At 50.1% G+C, this 20,225-nt stretch overlaps 4 protein-coding genes across 4 annotated transcripts; 1 reads left to right on the top strand and 3 right to left on the bottom strand.

The window, feature by feature from the left end:
• Positions 1 to 478: 478 nt before the first annotated feature.
• Positions 479 to 1,786, bottom strand: VTN00DRAFT_10274 (uncharacterized protein; the record flags this gene model as incomplete). Its single annotated transcript, XM_069426912.1, has 4 exons — positions 479 to 497; positions 668 to 1,326; positions 1,405 to 1,487; positions 1,564 to 1,786. The coding sequence occupies 4 exons, from the start codon at positions 1,784 to 1,786 to the stop codon at positions 479 to 481; spliced, it is 984 nt and encodes a 327-aa protein (XP_069284036.1).
• Positions 1,787 to 2,677: 891 nt separating this feature from the next.
• VTN00DRAFT_10273 (uncharacterized protein) lies at positions 2,678 to 6,854 on the bottom strand (the record flags this gene model as incomplete). The annotated part of the gene is made up of 3 exons (XM_069426911.1): positions 2,678 to 6,207; positions 6,307 to 6,764; positions 6,847 to 6,854. The coding sequence occupies 3 exons, from the start codon at positions 6,852 to 6,854 to the stop codon at positions 2,678 to 2,680; spliced, it is 3,996 nt and encodes a 1,331-aa protein (XP_069284035.1).
• Positions 6,855 to 10,684: 3,830 nt separating this feature from the next.
• On the top strand, positions 10,685 to 11,854 carry VTN00DRAFT_10272 (uncharacterized protein; the record flags this gene model as incomplete). Its single annotated transcript, XM_069426910.1, has 2 exons — positions 10,685 to 10,806; positions 10,912 to 11,854. 2 exons carry the CDS (start codon positions 10,685 to 10,687, stop codon positions 11,852 to 11,854), a joined length of 1,065 nt encoding a protein of 354 aa, XP_069284034.1.
• Positions 11,855 to 12,992: 1,138 nt separating this feature from the next.
• On the bottom strand, positions 12,993 to 15,837 carry VTN00DRAFT_10271 (uncharacterized protein; the record flags this gene model as incomplete). Its single annotated transcript, XM_069426909.1, has 5 exons — positions 12,993 to 13,895; positions 13,944 to 15,176; positions 15,239 to 15,474; positions 15,550 to 15,628; positions 15,712 to 15,837. The coding sequence occupies 5 exons, from the start codon at positions 15,835 to 15,837 to the stop codon at positions 12,993 to 12,995; spliced, it is 2,577 nt and encodes an 858-aa protein (XP_069284033.1).
• Between the last annotated feature and the right edge of the window lie 4,388 nt (positions 15,838 to 20,225).

The raw sequence follows: 20,225 nt of genomic DNA, 5'->3' as shown, positions 1-20,225 counted from the left end.
CTCATTCTATAGTGCCAGTAGTACTATTGGCTACTATAGTAAGTCAGGACAAAGAGATTTACGAGATTTACGGCCATCTTCATACTCACGCAACGTAAATAGAGAGTACTTCCTAGATACTACAAAAGAAACAGAAGTTACACGTGAGATTCAGATTTTATTCTTTCATTATGAGGTCTTATCTTAATAGTCTATCATTCATCGTAGAGACGCAAAAAGCGCAAAAAAGGAATATGAGGTTTGATGGAGGTTAGGTGAGGTGGTAAAGGCGTGAGAAGGTGATGCGGATGGATGGACATGGTGATGCAAGTGAAACTGAGCCCTAATTATTAGAAGAAAATCGGCGGGATATGTAATTTAGACGCCCCTTTTTGCTAAAATTCAAGTACAGACAAGGTACTTTTTTCCTTCTAGAAAATGAAAAGGAGAAAGTCCGTCGGCCGCGTGGAACTAGCCGATCATTCAGGCAGCACGGAGATCAGAGAATCGTGCCAAACCTACACCGAGAAGAAGAACGAGGAAACACATCAGTAATCTTGTCCACAAAAATTGGGGTTTTGTGGGAACGGGGGATGATGTTATCTGAGTCTTCGGAAAAAAAGGGGAAGACGGGGAAGACGGGGAAGAAGAAATCGATAACGTTGGTGTGGGGAAAGACGAAGCATACCCGAAAGTCTGCTTTATGCTCCGCACGTAATACCCCTCCCAGTTGTTCTTGACCACCTCTTCCTGCCCGACGGGCACGCCGCTCCAGGTCACACGCATGTTGGTGACCCGGTCGACGTCATTCTGGTCGAACCGGATCTCCAGCGTGCTGAAGTGGCCCTCGGGCCACTGGGCCAGGCGCCACTTCTGCGAGATCAGAGTGTACGGCTCGAGGGCCAGGTACTCTCCGGTGACGTTGCCGTCGAAGATGGAGAACTGTCCACCGACATGGGCTCCGTCAAACCGGCGAGGCGGACCGCGCGTGAAGGCCGCGATGCGCTGGGGGTCCGTGAAGGTGAGGTACATCTCCTCGGCCGTGGTGCGGAATTCATCCGAGGCATGCACAGTCACCGTGTTGACAGCGACCTTGCCCGTTGTCGTGGTGGTCTTGGGCTCTGGGGCTACAGCCTGGGCTTTGGAGGTCTGAGGGTGGTAGGTTGGGGCAGCGAAACCCTTGGATGGGTTCTCGCCGGGGGCGTGCTGGATGTCCTTGCCATGCTCGGCGATCAGGGCCGGACCAAGCTTCGCGAGCTCCTTGCGCATCTGCGGAACGATCTTGGAGCGGACGAGCTCCTTCACGGGCTGCTTGGAGGCGGAATCAGAGTAGATGTCAATCTCGAACTATCGCCACGACAGCAGTATAAGCCACCTATTCTAACCCACAGCATGCAGTAGAGAGGTTGGATTAAGGGAACGTACGACATACTCGTCTTCCTCAGTGTCATGCGCAACCTCGGGAATGGTGATAGTACCGCTAACGGACTCGCCATCCTTCGTCTTACCTGTTGCTAGATCAGCGAAGCTCTTTGCAAAGAAGCCTCGAGATGACCTGCTAGCGCTCGATAGCGAAAAACGCACCTTCGTATTCTAGCTGCAGCTTAACATCGAACAGTGTGATAACCTTGCCCTTGCGCTGGCTCACGTCAACATCACCATCCATGCTCAGCACCCTCTCCACCTTGGCCGACACGCCATCTTCCTCCGCAGAGATGGTGGAGAGCTTCTCCTGCAGGTACTCCCTCGCCCACGACGAGGCGTCCTTGTTGACCCAGTGCCAGTTATTGGGGTTGTGGAGAACCATTGCGTTTGTGTGTGTGTGTGTGTGTGTGTGTGTGTGTGTGTGTGTGTGTGTGAGTGTGAAAATGAAAGCCTGTAGAGCTTGATTCGCCTTCGCGCAGAGTAAGCTGTAGCTAGCAGACGCGCTGTTCTACAGTGAGAGCAATGGTAGTAGTAAAACTGTCAAAATTTGACAGACGCTGAAAAAGCAAAGAATATGTCTGGTCTGATTCCTCTTTGCCGAAAAGGCTAGGTTCTGTTCCAGATACGTGTCCTCGAGTCAGCAATAAGTCCCTGCGCAATGCTCGGAGGGGCAAGAGAAAAATCCAATTTCGTTTTGTGAATATAAAACACAAATGAATCAGAGATGCAGGACAACTTGTGTGCCCTTTATCAAGCAAGTCCGCACAAAAAAGAGTACAAGTCTTTCTAGGACTGGTGCCAGCTATAGGTCTCATCATTCGAGAGCGGAGAGACGGTCATGTCGCACTCGCAGAACATGATGATCTTTGAACGAGCAGACGGAGGGGGAAAAGAAAAATTCTGACAGCACTTACAGTCACGCAGAAGTTTGGCCCAAGCAAGGGTCACTGTACAGCAGTAAATCAATAACACTCGCTGCAGTCAAGAAAGTGGGAGCAGGAGGGAGGTACCGTTACGATGGCGGGATATTATCTTCGGGACCCAGAGAGACGAGATGTTTGGAGAGCCGAAAGGAAAGCTCTAGAAGGAGGTCGCGCTCGTATCACGTGACACTAGGGTCTACATGGCCGGGGTCGAGAACGCGAACGTCGACCCCGGGAGAAGCCTTATGAAACCTGCTAGTTCTCTATGTAATTATTTATATCCAATACACAAAACGAGGGTGGGTATCTCAAATATCAAAAATGGCGCAATCAAGATCGTAAAAACGAGGTCAAGCGGCTTCTAACTGCTCCAGCTCCTCCCAGCCCCCTTCAGCCATAAGCCATTTCTTGACTCGCTCCCTAATAGCCTCTATGGTGCTTCCCAATGCTTCAGTCCATTGCCCCTCGACCGTAGAGACCTTGTCTTTCAGGTCCGCCGTCAAGGCCCTCTCTTCCTCGGCGCGGGATTCTTGCATCTCACGTCGGACCACATTTTCAGCCTCACCCTGCCGGATGCGTTGTGCCTCCATCAGCTTGCAGTTGGCGGCTGTGACCGCGGATTTGACCTCATGCAGGAGGCAGAGGAGGTTTGTCTGCGACTCGATATACTGGTAGGTAGACTTCTCCGCATGCGAGAGAAGTGAGTAGAGATACTGTAGCGGGTGCCGATGGTAACTGGGATTCTCCTCGTACTCATTGGCCGGGATCTGGATCTCGAAACCCCGCAGGTCCTCTGGTATCTTTTGCAGAAGATCGAGCAAAGAGGGGGCGATGTCCCAAAATGCAGAGAGATGTATCTCGACACCCCGGACCACATTTTCCTCGATGACATCCATGAAGGATTCAAGTCGGGCAAGGGTGTCGGCCTCGTACTGCACACGGCGGTCCAGCGCATCCTTAATAAAGAAGGCATCCGTTTCGCGAATCTTTTCCTCATTTTTACCCTGCCTATACTGTAGCGAGACGACAGCCCTGTATTTTTCGTTGCGCTCGCTCAGGAGATCGTAGATCTCCAGATGAAGCTGCTCACGCGCCTCAAACAGCCACTTCAACTGCGTGAGTTTCTCCAGTAGCTCCGGTTTCTCATCACCCTCCTCTTGGGCCTGATCAGGCGTTTCATACTGCGCGGCGTCAAAAAGTTTGCTACTCAGCTCGTCAATACACGCAGTAGCCCTGTTGATCCGATCTGTGAGGATAGCGTGCAGCGGTTGCAGCACGACCTCCTGGTAAGAATCAAATTCCGCCTGGACAAGATCCTTCTCGAGCCGCTTCTCTTCCAACGCAAGTGCTGCTTCTGCTTCTGCGGCCTCCGCAAATGTAATGCTGCCTTGCTGGATCTGGCTCTGGATGTTGGATCGGAATTGACGACGCCCTTCTTGGATCTTTCGTTGATGATCTTGCTGCATATTCTCCAACTGAAGCCTGTGTCTCTGTCTCGTACTCTTGATTTCAGAAAGATCACTGATAGATCTGACTGTGGTCCTGTAGGAAACGAGGTCCGGGTGACTGTTGTTGACAGCGGGGTGATGCCTCGGGTATGGCGGCGGAAGGGTCACCAATCTCGAAATATCCATCTTATGCGCTTCTGAGTATGGATTAAAGACTCCTTGGCTTGCGTTGTTTAATGGTGGAGGAGGTTCAGACGGCTGCTCATGCCAGCCAACCTTTTCAGGCGGATACTCATTCGGCCCGTAAGCAACTGGCTGAGAAACCGGATAACCCTCTTCTTCTGCCTCTTGAAGCACTTGACCATGCCCCCATTGCATGGCCTCGCGCAACTCACGGGGCAAACCCATGTACTTTGACTCCCGCTTGGACCGCTGAACCCTACCTTCGACCCCCTCACTGCTGGACTTGGACTCCCACCAGCGACTAGGAGCGCGACCTCTCGAGCTCATTTCGTCATTACTGATGCTGAGACTCGCAATGGGGGAGAGACAAGGTTGATAGCTATTCCACCAAGCAGTTTCGGGACGTGACTGAGGGATCTCTATAGTAGGCTGTCCTCCTGAAGGCCGTCTACGCGACGCCGACAAAGTGTTTTGACTATTCTTAGGGACGGGGAATGGCTTCTTGGGCGGTTCAAAAAGTCTCTGGCGAACATCTTGGACGTCCAAGCTGTTCGAATTCCAGGCGTTGGCATAACGCTCCCGCCTGATGCTGGATTCCGAGATTATAAAATCAGCAAAGAGTCTCAGAGCCTCAGATTCACTAGCTGCCGCTGCTTCCTTCTCGATAAAGTTTTGGTGCCTCTTCACAGCTTCACAAACAAATTCCGTGTCTTGCTTGATAGCGGAGTCCACCGTGGAAGTCTGCTGAGTAGTAGAGACACCCCGAGGCGACAATGGCGGGGGCATCGGAACAGGATCATTGGGCGTATGAAGAATATGCGAAACGGGGCGATCCTCGACTCCACTTGGAGTGGAAGGTTTGAAGTCATGTGCTGACTGTGGGGGTGGTGTTGGAAGAGCCTTGGGAGGGACTGCATGCGGCACATCCTTTGCAGATGTCGGAGAATACAAATCTGTATTTGGCGAGAACGGTGGAGTCTGAGCATATCCATCACGACGAAACGTAGCGGGGCTAGGTTCTGGTTTAGGCGTCGAGAAAGAAGAACGGGTTGAGAAGAGCCCTGAAGAGGTTCTGGACCTATTCTGCTGATCATCCGACATTGCGCTGCGGGCGCTTAGTGGTAAAGACTTTGTTGTCAATGTTCGACGGTTAAGATAATCTCCGCTGCCGCTGGACTCAGGGAGCACAAGATCCGACAGTTTCATCTGCTCTACAGCCTCCGCCCAAGGATTGGTACTTGGAGATGTAGCACTAAAATCCCCGGAACTTTGACGCCGCTTCTGCCTGTTTTCAAGCCGTCTCTCGCGAATGCCCTTGGCGTTTGTATCTCTAACCGCCGGGCTGCGAAAGAGCCCGCTACTTGGAGATTTGTGTGGGTCTGATGCAAACTCACTAGACCCCTGGACGTTCGCTTCATTAAATCTGTTGGAGCTTCGCGAAAGGCTCCTCCCTGTGCTGGAGCGCAGAGGTCCATTGTAACCAGGTTGTGAGGACACTTCATCGACCCAGTCTGCTGGCGTTCGTGGGACGGGTTCGAGGCTTGTACCCAGCGCTGGAGCCAGTCGATTTCCAGGTTGGGAAGTAGGGTGCACGGTACGTCTTGATGAAGACTCCGACGAATCACTCACACTTAGTGATCGCGTTGTGGGAGGTGGCCCTGGAGGAGGCGGTGGGAGGGGCATCCCAGGTTCCCAGCTGCGTCTGGGGGGTGATCCGCTGGGTGATGCACTTGTCGCCCTTGACGAACTTCCGCCAGCGTTTATCGCACCGGTGGAAGCGGCTCTCTTGGAAGAGGGAGGTCGTAGGGGAACACTGAGCGGTTGAGGGTGAGACTCTGATGTCGACTGAGGAACATTCGTTTGTGGTGCTTTAGTCGACTTCCGTGATCTTCCAATGCCTAATGAAGGAAAATTGAATAGTCCATGAGGTTTGTTGCTGCCATTCCTGGAAGATGATCGAGAAGGGGGACCACCTAGAGGCGGAGGAGGAAACGATAATTGTTGCAAGCTAGGCTCCACATCACTCAATTGCGCCATAGATGGCGGACAAGATTGAGGAGGGGCATAGCGATAACCTGCTGGTGCCTCTGGCGAAACTGTTGTGGCGCTGCTTGTAGGGGTATTATACTGGGATGGGACTGTCGCCGGAGATGCAGAACCAGCTGACGAAAACGCCTGATTGACTGAATCTCTCAACGGCTGACGCTGACTAGGTGGTGAGTAAGGCGGAGGAGGCGAAGGCACGATATCTATACAGTCGTTGTGTTAGACAGCTGGTCCTCGTTCGCGCACAGTGCTTCATGTTATGGGCATATTTATGCAGTGTTTAGAAAATGTCAGCAACAGACCTGAAGCCGGCGGCGGCGGTTGAGGAGAACGAACTCCATTATTGTTATTGGATTGGGAATACACGGCTGGTCCAACATTCGACGAAGCGCCACCAACTGGACCCCACTCCTGAGGATTATAAGGAGCCGTGTAGTTCGACGAGAGCCTCGACGCCATAGGTGAGGACCCTCTGACAGCCCCTCCAGGAGAAGGCAAGTAGGGAGACTGGCTTTGAGAGAAGGGACTGGAGAGCGATGTGGTCGAGAGCGGAGTCGATACGTAGCCACCACCCAGCGCAACCCCAAGCCCTTGGTACTGAGGGCCACTGAGAGATGTGGTCAGAGCCGGCGGCTGTACAACATTCTCTCGAAGACGGGGAGACGGCTGGTTTGTAGAGCCGACAGGAGATGGTGACGGGCCAGCAGAGGGATGAGGGCTCATCGGCGACTCTGCGCCAGCACTCCTCGAAGTGAACCAGCTGCCCGGGAGTCAGTATCTCAAGGGCTTCGCGAGACGACAGAAGAAGAAAACAAGTTCAGACACGGGATGGGCCCGCGCACCTATTCATACTGGCTGGAGCATCCGGGGATAACGGCGCATCAAGCCATCATTGCCAGAAGTGATACACGGCGACGTTAAGCAGAAGACAAAACACCCGGGGTATCCAGCAAACAAGACGCGACAGGAAGCAAGGTCATTGGTTTCCAGAAAGAGACGGGCGAGGGGAGCCGTCACGTTGGAAAAGGTGCAGATTTCTATTCTTTGCAACAGGATGGCCTAGCTGGCACGACCGCGCCGCGGGAGCCTCTTGATCGCATGGGCAGGAAGATCAGCCCTTTGGGTCGTCTTGGGTCCTGAGGCTTCGGGTGATGGGCCGGCCGCCAAGCAGAGGCAAACGCAGCGCATTCAGTGTCTGCCACGGCTGCAAACGGCGTCCTTTGCCATCTAAGATGAGCACGAATGGTTGGGCGGCGCAGAACGAGGCCCCTGTCAGACGAATGCACCTCATCCACTCCGTCACAGGGCACTAGAGCGCTCGGCGCTTACAGCTCTGGATGTGAAAGGTCGACCTTCCCTCGACCGCCGTCTCTTTGCAAGGAGATCCCGCTCGCTGCGAACAACCGAGTCCCCAGACCATGTCCAACACGCTCCAGGAGTCCAGCGCGGGGCACACTTGCAGTTGGCCCCAAAGATTGTTTCCTCCCGAGGCTAAATCCACGCACATGGCGCGACCTCTGACGAATCACCAGTACAAAATAGTTCATGGGCTGACACTCTAATTAAAGAGGAATAGATTGTTCTATTTTGGGTGTTGTACTACGGCACTGAGTACTGCAGGATGCTAGAAACATATGCCGGTCCCTCTCTGAAAGCCCTGACCAAACTCCGGAACATCCTTTGTTAAGTGACCCAATGCAACCGAGGTCCAACGGTTTTACCGTGCCTGCAGAGTTCAAAAGATCGCCATAACAAACCCCTCACGCCAATCCCTGATGCGGTACTATAGCAGTCAGGGATACAGCGGGCGTTTCCTCGCCTGTGCTACAAAGAGTATGAAGTACCATCACACCAGCTGTGCCAGCTGAAGAGATAAACCTGTGGCCTGTGCTTCTGACATGTCAGCATTTGAACAGACTTCATATAGAGTGCTCCGCAAAGACAATGAATCAAGGAGGTAATGATGTCAGATAAAGCCCTGTCACAGGCGGTGGTCATCAATGCAAATTTATGTTGACCGTCGTGATAATTTAAAAGGTAAATCATCATGTAATGGGAACTTGGAAAACAAGAGCAAGATGGAACTCACCATTTAGAGTAAAATATCTATCCGGTGGGATCATACCCGCAAGAGGCAGCTGGCCTGCAGGGACAAAGGTCAGCACAAGAAGCCTACTGTTACTGCGCATGAAGAAGAGCAAGGCTAATCATCGATCAGTCCTGACAGTTGTCGTCTTTGCCAACAGAGGTTGACTTGGACATATGCTTGTCTTTTTTTTATGTCGACTCATCATTTGAGTGAAAAAGAAGGAACTTTTATACCAACATACATTTCCCGCTGCAGTGTCTCGTATGAGCTCTTGTATGACACTCCAGTAATCACTCTGGCTGTCTCATGATGTTGATCAATGGCCCTATTAGGAGACAGATTAGCACCGGTCTAACAATGAGTATTGAGACGGATTTGAAATAATGCCAGTCAGAAATGCATGAATGGTAATAAAAAAGGTTGTCTGCATCGAAAACTCGAATAAGACTCGTCATCTAAGGGAATCATCATGGTGTGTGGTGTGTATAGGAGGAAGAAAAAAGAGCAAGTCTTACCTACACAACTAGAGGCCAATGATCACGACGTGCCTTACCAAAGCACGCCGTGGAGAGACCTGTATATAGCCTGACAGGTCCAAGAACTCAGCATGAGTACTCTGGGATCTGACTGAAGAGAAAATAGTCAAGATATAGAGATCTCAGTGGGCGAGGTTTTCTAGGCCTGCCGCGAAATGGCATTTCCATCAAGACCGGTCGTCTGTCTTAACGCCGTCGGAGCCCAGTGCCGCTTCATCCTTGTCACGCAGGTCCGTCTGAATTGATGAAAATTTCTGTGCTTACCCAACCTAAATCTTGGGACATGAAAAAACGTAACCTATAAAACCTAAAATTTTTCTACAACAGTCAGCAGGGTCCGGGTGACAATAAGGAACGAAGACACGGCTTAGGAGAAAGGCAGTTCAGTAAGTGCCATTGAGTTGTCGACAACGACCTGACGGTCTCAGTCGGTAATTTCCAGCGTATATTTTTCGATGATCATCATTTGAGAAGGTGTCAAGAGGAAAGATGAAGTTACTTACACAGCATAACAGCTAAGAATGTTGCACGCTATAGAGGAATGGTTAGTGCGGTTAGTGGGAAAAGCAAATTCCTGGAGATCAAAATAGTCAGCGAGATGCCTGTAACAAGCGTTCTGCGAGGTACAGCATAGAAAACAAAAAAACATCAGGCTGACATGCAAAAGTGAGTTTCATCCCATAAAGGTCAAAGACTCTAGTTTGTAGCGGTTGTCAAATCATCATGGTAGAGGGTAAGTGAGGCAAAAAAGACACGAAGATGCGACAAGGTGGGGGGATCGCAGGATACTCACATCTGTGATTACTGTAAAGGACGTAGAGAGTTAGTCCGGTGGAGAGCAGAGCTCAAAGAAAGACATTTTAGATGCAAGATAGGCATTTCCACAAGCATTGGTGGACGAGCTCAAAGGTGTTGAGAGCAAGCATAGCAAGAAGAAAAATCTCACACAGTGAAGCGCGAAAAGTATTGAGCTTTTTCACGCTACGGTCGGGTGGGCGACTTCGACGCGAAGCGCTTGCCCCTATCTGGCTAGACGCACTTTTGCACACTACCGATTATATAAGCGACGCTCGATTCGATCATGGTTCTGAACTTCTTCGAGCGCTACAATAGAATGCATACACAGTACATGCACGTTAAGTTAGGTAGGTACTGCATAGTCCTAACTATGCTGCAGAGGCAGAAGGAACTGACGATAATAGCGTTCCTCGACTGCAATTGTTATCGCGGTCCCTGTTGTCCGCTGCCACAAGCCATGCTGGGGACATGAGCCCTGTTCCTTCCGGCTTCCCAGCCGCTTGAGCGAATGTTCACGAAATCCCGCGCCAAAGGAAGCTCGAGGATTTCGAGGAACCTGCCGTCTGCAGCTGACTCGCTTCACGTCTCATGTCGGTGGCCCTGGGATGCTCAGGATGCATGACGAGACGGACCTCGGAGGTTCATCAGCATCTGGACGCGGGGAGGATCGGGGCGTCGGCAGCTCAAGAGGAAATCTCGGAGGGCAGACGGGCGCTTGCCAAAATGGGTCTAGCGCGGGGAAGTACCTGGAGTCGCAACAGGCTCACATGCGGGCTGTGACGAAAGCAGCGGTGGGTACTAGTGACCAGCTGACAGGTACCTCCTGCGCGGAACACCGCTAGAAGTGACCTAGATACGCGGTAACTGTACCGGTTCCCGGCGTATCTGGCCTCTATGTCTGACGTCGAGGTCGGCTGCTTGCTGTCCCCTCCGGGAAAGTCTTCTGTCTGCTTCTCCTCCACAGCCTGTCCTCTGCGTCTCTTAAAGCCTCCCCCGGAATTCTGCACTTCTCCCTGCTTCTTCTCTTTCTCTCCCGTCTCGTCTCCCTCCTAACCACTGCCTTCGTGCTCACCTGCGCTGTATATACTCCGCATCCTCACACCCGAAACTCTGTCCAGCTCCCCCCTTTCTCCGCTGAACCGAGGCTGAAGCTTGTACGACCTTCTCGGTTCTCCGATTACCTGCTCTCCTCCGCAGCATATACCAGCTCTCTGTCTTGCTCGTTTCTTCATCCAACACCCTCTACCTCCTATCACAATGGCGGCCAACGGCAGCGCTCCTCCTGTTGGACAGGAGAACATCAACCCCGACATCGTCACCCTCACCAGATTCCTGACTGAGGAGCAGACCAAGCACCCCGAAGCTACCGGTGACTTCACGTATGTCGTTGACCCCACCCTTGCCTCTGGGCAATTGCGTTGTCCCTCAGCAGCTTTCCACACTTGGCATACAGGATAGTGCTGACAACTTGCATCTGATTATAGTCTCCTGTGCCATTCTCTTCAGTTTGCCTTCAAGTCGATTGCCTACTACATTCGACGTGCCACGCTGATCAACCTGACTGGCCTGGCTGGTTCCTCCAACACCACTGGTGATGACCAGAAGAAGCTGGACGTGATCGGCAACGATGTCTTCGTTTCTGCCATGCGGGGATCGGGCAAGTGCCGCATCCTCGTCTCCGAGGAGGAAGAGGAGGCCATCGTCTTCAACGAGAGCCCCAATGCCCGGTATGCCGTCGTCTGCGACCCGATCGATGGCTCGTCCAACCTGGACGCTGGTGTCTCCGTTGGCACCATCTTCGGTATCTTCAAACTGCCCGATGAGGTGCTCGGCCCGCAGAATACCGTCACCGCCAAAGACATCCTCCGCCCCGGCACCGAGCTTGTCGCCTCTGGCTTCACCATGTACGGTGCGTCGGCACAGCTCGTCATCACCATGCGCGGTGGCACCGTGAACGGCTTCACGATGGAGAACTCGCTGGGCGAGTTCATCCTGACGCACCCGAACATGAAACTCCCTGCCAAGCGCGCCATCTACTCGGTCAACGAGGGCAACAGCATGTACTGGGATGACTGGGTCAAGGAGTACTTCCACTCTCTCAAGTTCCCCGGCGAGGGCAAGAAGCCCTACAGCGCGCGGTACATCGGCAGCATGGTCGCTGACGCGTACCGTACCCTGCTGTACGGTGGTATCTTCGCCTACCCAAGCGACTCCAAGAGCCCCAAGGGCAAGCTGCGTATCCTGTACGAGTGCGCGCCCATGGCCATGGTGTTCGAGAATGCTGGCGGTCTGGCCGTCAACTCGCGCATGGAGCGCCTCCTGGAAGTCGTTCCCGAGCACATCCACGACAAGAGCGGTGTCTACCTCGGCTCTAAGGACGAGGTGCAGAAGGTCATCGACACCTACAACAAGTTCCACCAGAAATAAGTCAAAAATCAAATCACTACGTATGATATATAATGCCCCTGACGGCAGCTGACTTTTCCCATCGTCTGTCAACGTCGCCAGGAAAACAAAAAATATATGAACGATGGGGTCGAAACTAATCTTTGTCTTCTTTCGACTTGTTCTTTATGAATGGAGTATCATCAGCGATTCGATTCGATTGGACGACACAAAGCTAACGACCTAACCTACCTACCTATCTATCTATATCATACAATATTATTAGTTTTTATCAACATGTCTCTCTTTCGATATGTATATATACAATTCCAAAATGAACAAAAAATTTTAAATACACTTTGCCTTATCTCTCCGTACTGTAGGATTTTTCAACAAATGATTATATTTTTTAGACGATTCGTTTGTAAAACGATTGAATCAACCGTAGTCGGTCGATCGATCGCCGACCTTTTCCCGGGTCTATTGAATCTTAGCATTAGGTAGGAAGCTCGGGCCACGCCGTCGTCATCTCAACGTCGCTGGCCCGCTCGCCTCCACACCGACTGTTAACTAAACACTACGGTCATGTGGCCTATATGGGGTTGTAACTTGTTGGGGGCGGAAAAAAGACCGCGTTGAGTGCGGACCGGGGGCCGCACCTATGGAGGTAAATTTAGGTAGGTATGGGGTTTGAGTACTGGATTGGGTGATTATCGGATGGAACTGAGACTATGTAATGTAATGCTGTTGAGCTTTTAGGTAGTCTGTCAAAAAAAACCTTACTGGCCAGATCATTTATCTGCCTATCTACTTCAATTCATCGATCCCCGCAGGATGAGGTCAACATAGCTTGTATGCCGTAGTTCAACACTGTAACTTAACCAACAGGTATCCGAGTTTCACTCGGGAAGCCGAGACGGGATGTCGATTTAGAATCTCTACGTGGTGAGTGATCAAATGTATAGGAACCTAAGACGAAGAAGAAAAGCTACAATGAACGCATATATATCTCTATAGCTATCTCATTGTATAACTAAAGGTAAAAAACAAAGGCCGGAAGGCAGCGGTGAGTACATAGAGTATACTATACCAAGTACAACCAGCCGGATTGCCCCGGATGCAAAAACAGAAGAGCGACAGACAAGAACCAAAAATAAAAAGTCAAAAAAAGGAAAGAAACCTAATCAACAGGCTCCTCCTCGAGCAGCGTCTTGAAGCTGAACGGCGTAAACGGTATGCCGTCACCGATGAAGTGCTTACTCATAGCCTCGACCCAGTGCAGACGGAGCGAGTGCAACATGGCACTGGTACCTTCCATGACACAGAGGATGGCCACCGTCAGCACGAACCAGAGGTAGAAGGTGACGACGATCATGATGACACGCAGGCCGTGGGACTCCTGCGCGAAGGCACCGCCGATGGTCATTTTCCACAGGACGATGGAGAGCTGCTGGTGCGCCAGAGACAGAGCCCAGAGACGGAGGTACGAGGCGGTGTGGGAGATACAGTTGAGGCAGAATTCGATGGTGTGGATGACCTGGTGGATCATGGCCTCTCCAAAGTCGAACTCTTCGTGTTCCTCTTCGCCTTCGATGTCCTGTGCGATCATAGCGACACCTTCACCGTCGCTGACCATGCTGTCCCGGCCCTCTGAGAGGCGGCCGTCCGGCTCGCCTTCCTCGTCCAATGCGCTCACTCTAGACTGCTCGCCAAGGCCTCTGTATCCAAGAGCACGGGCACGGTTGTGCTCATAGCGGAGGTAAAAGGGCTTCAGGAACAGCATGATCGGCACTTGGATGACAGCAAGAAGCAACAGGAGAACCTGCACACCTCCCTGTCCAGAGTACAGTTCCTGTTCAACCTTGCCAGGCTGGAGGAACATAAAGATCAGCATGTTAAGAAGACCAGGAGGCGATTCGCCCCTGGCAGCCCAGTCAACAGACCACTTGTAAACGATAGTTACCACCAGGTAGCCAAAGATCGACTGGAAGAAGATCATTCCCGGAACGAAGTTGGCCCAGATATCAATCTTTGACTTGAAGTGTCGAGCATTGATGTATTGCAGGCAGAGAGAATACGTCATCTAAAATCGTCAGCCTGTATTTGATTTCAGAGGGGGACAGAAACGTACATGAGCCCAGCCCAGCAAGATACTCAATTTCATCTTGAAACTGTTTGTGAAGAGGAGAGCGTTCTCCGCCTCATGCCAGTTCCAATCCAATCCGAACGGATAGCGGTAGTCTCCCTTCAGAGAAGCCTCGACCGACTCTCCTTCACGGATGTCTTCTGGCCATTTCCACTGGCTAGGGAAAAGGGTCATAGACCTGGAGAAGATATCGTTGTAGATCAAACCGGTGTACATCGAGAAAATACCCATCATCAACATGATGTATCGACCGTAAAACGCCATGTAAGTAAGTTCATCCAATTTGGTTCTGAGGAGCTTCTTTTCGAAGAAAATCATGGCGGCTGCAGTCAAGGTCATCAAGCAACCATGGCCAAAGTCACCGAACATGACCGCGAACAGAAAGGGGAACGTGATAATCGTAGGCAGACCTGGGTTGACTTCGGAGTACTTGGGAATACCATACGCGTTGATAATCGTCTGGAAGGCCTCCGTGAACTTGTTCGTCTTGACATATGTTGGAGGTGTCTTGTTTGTCCTTATCTGGTTAACGATAGTCGGCACCGTTAGACCGGCGCGATCATTGACATCCTGCAAAGTGGACTTGATCAACGGAAGCGCGTTTGTAGGACACCATGCCTCCGCGATCAGAGTCTTTCTTGCCTGGTCGTAAGAGAACTTGTTCAGAGTGTGGTAAACAGCCTTCTCCTTCTTGACAATGATCATCCAAGCGGCAAGCGAGCGGGAAATCTGCGTGAGCTCGGCGTCAAGAGTATTCTTAGTGTTCCGCAAGACGTTTCCGACATCGCTCAGCCGGGTGTTGACCTCGTGAATCTGGTCCCTTCGCAGTTCGCTGTTTTCATCAACGCTGTACAGACTGGCGCCGAGGGACTCCGAGATCTTTCTGATCTTCGCCAGGATTTCTTTACCATGCGAGAAAATGACGAAGACGTTCTTGTGGACCTCTTCATTGTTCGTGGGGTCGATGATGGGCTCAGGAATCTCCGACTGGTTCATGTAAAGGTTGCCTCGCAGGGTACGCCAGAGGATACGCTCAAAAGCACCAATCCGGTCCCTTGGGATGACACCCGCGACGAAACCAATGTTCATGACGGAGAACGACTGCTGGCCCTGAGCCTCACCATTCTGACCTCGGGGAACCTGCTGCTCAACGTCCCGGAGCAGGGGAGCTTCGTCGTTGTCGAAGGACTGACGGATCTCATCCGTATGACTATGGGCCTGTATTGAACATAAGCTTGTTGAACTTTCGGTCCACTCGAGTACCACGGGATGTAACGAACCCTATCAAAGAAGCCACCTGCTTCTCTCAGGACCCAGCGCCATTCGGTGAACTCGACCTCACGCCTCTTCAAAACCTCGTAGGCATCATTCAAGGACGCGATCCTCTGCTCAAGACTCTCGCTGCGTTCGGCGAGTTCATCAATTTCTGACGCCAAAGGGGCGGCCAAAACGTTGGAGAACTCTGATGATGGTCTCATCTGGATGCCTGCTTTCTCCATCTGGGAGTGAAAGTAGCCTAGGAATCATAGCCCTGTCAGTCGATTTCCAATTCATCCGCCCTAGGCCTTGTACTCCTCGAGGATAAACATACGCAGCTGCCTCTCCACATTGTCGAGACGTCGAATCTCCTTCGTAAAGGTCCTTTGGAAAGCGCTTGTGTCGGGATTGAGCTGTTTACAGCAGCCTGGTCAGCATCCGATGTCTGCAAACGCGTCGTTCTATCCAGCGGTCAAGAAGCATTTCCTAAACTCACATCTCTGAATTGCACCTGTCCAAGCTCTCCCAGAGCGCTGACAACCTCGCGGCCGATTTCATTGGCAATGTAGAGCTGGGTCAGGCTCATATCCGCCGAGCGGAAGAAGGTGTCCTTCGGGGCCATGGTGACCGAGGCTGCCTTGAGCAGGCTCTTCCACCACAGGGAAAGGAAGGGGGCTCAGCGCCAGAAATAGACCCTCAAATATTTAATAATGACAAGGCGAAAGGCACAAAATTGAATGGAGAAAAGAGCGTCGGCGCAGGAGAGCCACGACGGCGGATCGTAGCACTCCCCTGGTGGTTGATGCCGTCGGCCGGGATCCAAGCTCTCTCAAGCGGCTGGCCCGAAACTGTACGGCGTACGTCACCTGATGCCACGTGATAGCGCTTCCGCTCCAGCCACTTCTGGGCGCGCAGCTCTTCCTTATTCACCATGCTCATTCACCGTGTCAGGATTTCACTGTTGGCCGCTATATCTTGATATTCTCGTACATCTTCTCTTTATTCACATTTTCCCACCTTTATCAGGCTAGGCTTTTAGTTCACTACCAATCTTTCATCTTTGTATTCTGGAATTACTAAGTTGAATATAGTAATTCACTTAGATACCTAGGTAGCTCTTGTATATTTTGCTACGGATCATTAACTTCCAGCGTATAGTCAAAACCTAAATGTCTTTTATATTTAACGCGTTGAAGAAACTGATCCATTCCAAGCCGAATGCAGGCAGATTTGTACCCAGATGGAACAGCTCTGACACAATATATTTTTAAATTGCCAGGCCCCGGTCTACAGGAATGTGCATCTATTCGACACTCCAATCTCGACCTCGATAGCGCAGCAAGCAATCTGAAAAGTGAAGTGACTCGACCAAACAAGAGTAGTGAATGACTGCCAAGTCGAGAATAGCTTCCACTGCTGCCAGATCGCAAATAACCTGAGCAAAGCCATTCCTAGCATGGTGACCGAATTACATCCAGAGCTATTTGTCGTCAAAATCCAAGATAATAATAATATCAAGCTGCAATTAAAACCCATATAGAGTGATCAAGACTACAAGATACCGGATCGAAGAATCAAGGATCGAAAGCAAACTTACTGCCTGTTTAGACTGTCAAGAATGCCTAATTCTGAGAATCTCAAGTGGTCCCTGCTCAACCTATCCAACCATCTAAACTCGCTCAATTGTGCTCTGGCATACACATATATCTGTGATATATCCAGTAACGTCCTTGACCAACTTGCCTTTGACTACAAGGACTCTAAGCTCTCACTGCATTTTATATGCAGGTCAGTTTATATTTTCAATCTATTAGACAGTTCGGACCCTCTGTGGACACTTCTACTCCTGCTCTTGCTCCAACTATCGTTCCTACGCTTATGCTATTCCTACTATGTTCTCTTCAGTGGACGATTCAGATATCCCAAGAAAGTTCGCCCATATTTTATGGGTCAGAAATCAGGTTCAAAGATTACCCATGAGCAGTATCTACTGCTCAAGGTACCCTGGTTGCCTGTGCCTCCGGACTTTTGCAGCTGCTGTTTACAACCTCAAAAAGGAGTTAGACTGGACTAGGACAATTTTAGGTGGCATCCCCCAGTGCCGGAAAATCTTCAGGCACTAGTTTTCCTGAAGACGGTGCATTCACAGGACCAGTAAACGAAACATCTGTTCTGGCCAATATTGAGCAGAATTACCCAGCTACTGAGCACCATGAAAATGATTCTATGGATCTTGGCATCTTTGAGTCTCTGAGAGACGATCAGTGTATTTATCAGGAGCTAGATACAGTTTCTTTTTGCAGTGCATGGTCTCAATATCAGATTCAGAGATATACCTGCTGGACTGTTGGCTGCATTAAACAGTTATCCATTTGCACTTATTGTTGGGGAGTTCAAGGCCCCATGGACTGCACATATGGTAGAATGACAGATGTTATCTTGGCTCTCTCTCAATATTTTAATACTTTTAAAATCTCCAGACGGCATACCTTGGCATTGATGCTAACTAATAAAAAATTAGGACAGATCATTGACATCAAGTCCTATATATGAGCACCATATACAGCATTCCTTACCACATAGTTTTACAGAATTTTGTGATCTTTATCTCCTCACAGGTGCACTTGAATGTGCAGTGCCCCATTGAGGTTGCCAAGACACTTGGATATAAATAAAAGCCAATGGTATTATAACGGGGAGTTCTGCGGATTCGATGAGCAGTGGTTCGGACCGAGGATAAGGAGGCAAGCAAGGGATAAGGAGTCGGGGATGAGGGGGGATAGTTTTCCCTCCATCATCATGTTGACGGGTTTACTGTTGAGGGTTGTTAATCAAGAAAGTACGCAAAGAATTCAATGTTGATTAAGCCTTTGATTTTCTTTCTATGATTTCCAAACAATCCTTTCCCTCCTAACCTCGCCCCTTTTGCCCTGCTCATTCCGGCCAGCCTCCCCTACGAAGAGGCTTGATTTGCCGTCCTCGGTTCAGTATATGGAACTACAGACTTGTATATTTATCTCATCTCTTCTGTGACCCCTGTTAGTTCACAATCAAAAGCAAAAGGAGTCCTGTGGATTTCTCTGTACGATCTGGTTGAATATTTACCGTTGTTTCCCCAGCGTACTTTAAGTCCGATAACGACTCTGGCGTTCGCACGTCTTCAGCATCATCCGGAACTTAACTAGAAAGATGACCACGATAATAAATGGAGCAGTACCATCTGATAGTTGGATAATCTCTTACTTATTAACCCCATACTGTCCGCCAAGGTCAAGGTTGCCCAAAAACAAAGAAAGAAGAGTTAACTGTGGAATAAAGAAGGTTATCTGGGCAAAAAACTTTTGGTTCAAGCTCCAAGCATCCCAGTGGCTGACCCGTGCGAAGACTTCGTACGATCTTCGACGTTTCTATCTCGATCTCTTTTTTATACTATAGACAGAATAAGAAGGTGGAGCTGCTCCTTTTCAAACTTTGGCTATTTTTTCTTTCTTGCTCATCCATCCATGCCCGATAACTGCCTTTGGATGTGTGGGAGGATTTTCCGAAGGAAAAAACATAGAGTCGGTCTGCCTGAAGGAAGTGCAGGGTAAGAAAGCAAGCGGAGAGAAAGTGCAGTGAAATTGCACCTACAGCAGCAAGAATCTAGACAAGACCGAATGGACAGAGTCTGATCATCTCACTTCATTTTCAATGTTGTCAATAAACATCTCCGGGAGTTTTTTTTAAACATAGTGGATTAAAGCCAGGTTCTTTAGGCTTGTTCGCCGTTCAATTTCTGCGGCTTTTCAAGATTCGTCTACTTTCATTCGCATGAGACCAATAGAGTCCGAGCCAAAATTCCCACCTCATACGTCAAGGTTCAACATCCTCATACAGTGTATAAAAACCCGACAGCACGGAAGTCGCTCATATCTTCCCAAAATGCATGATCGACCCGAGAAAAAAGCCAACACACCTTGAGCACACCAATCTCTGACTTTTGGAAGTTACTGGTCTTCTCCTGGGAGCCCGCAAGTGTCAGTTCGTTGTGGCGGGCGGAGATCTTCCGAGACCCTGAGGGTAGACATCAGACGCCTGTTTCAATCTGATGTGTCTGTCTTCGTGACGACATCCACAGCGTCTGGGGAAAGGGATTTTCTTTTTTTTTCTTTCGCCCTCCGACCTATCTCCATCACTGACGACAAGAAAGAAACAGCTCAAAGTTGAATTTTTTTTTTCACTGACAGCCCCGGCCTTCATATGGAATCAGAGATTCTGTTGATCCTGATTCAAGGGCAGGCCTAGGCGCCAAAGCGTTTCCTTTTCTAGTAGAACACGGAGTTTCCGAAACAATGCATGAACTTAGCCACGATAGCACACCCACATCTGTGGCTGAAGAACACCCATGGGAAAAATGGAAATTGTCTCTGTTATTTCATTATCAACATGGTAGGACAGGACAAACAACTCTGACATTTAATAAATGGTAGCTCCCTGGGATTTACTGATGACGCCAGTACCTATACATCTAGATATCTAGGGCATCGAAAGACAGCCGTCATGGAGGAAAAAAAAATAAAGTCAATCTCAAAGCTTATCTCATACAGTCAGTCTCAGGGACAAGACAGAAGCGAAGCTCCTGGCCTGTTAATCTCACTCTGACTGAAACAAACCAGCTACGGAAAATCGACCAATCAACTGAATAAATTCAACAATGCATTCGATCTTAAGAGGGGGAGAGAGAAGGCAGTGACTATTATAACTGACCGAGGTTCGCTGTAAGGTACATACAGTACATACAGTACCTACTGTATGTAGACTCAGCAGAATAGTACTAGATGACAGATACCTAAGCCTTCTTCTAGTCTACTTTGTATTGTATGCAAAGGCCATTTATAAACAATCCTCCCATTCCAGAGTAATACTATTAACTGAAGATATTCTAGACCAGGAGTAAGTGGCAGGTAGGCCAGGCCCGGAATAAATGAGGTGAGGATCCTACTCGCTTAATTGAGGTGCCTGCCGTGCATG

This window comes from Thermoascus crustaceus (assembly GCF_041956765.1).
Source record: "Thermoascus crustaceus strain CBS 181.67 unplaced genomic scaffold VTN00scaffold_9, whole genome shotgun sequence".
Classification (NCBI taxonomy): Eukaryota; Fungi; Ascomycota; class Eurotiomycetes; order Eurotiales; family Thermoascaceae; genus Thermoascus; species Thermoascus crustaceus.
This window is presented reverse-complemented; position numbering and strand designations above follow the sequence as displayed.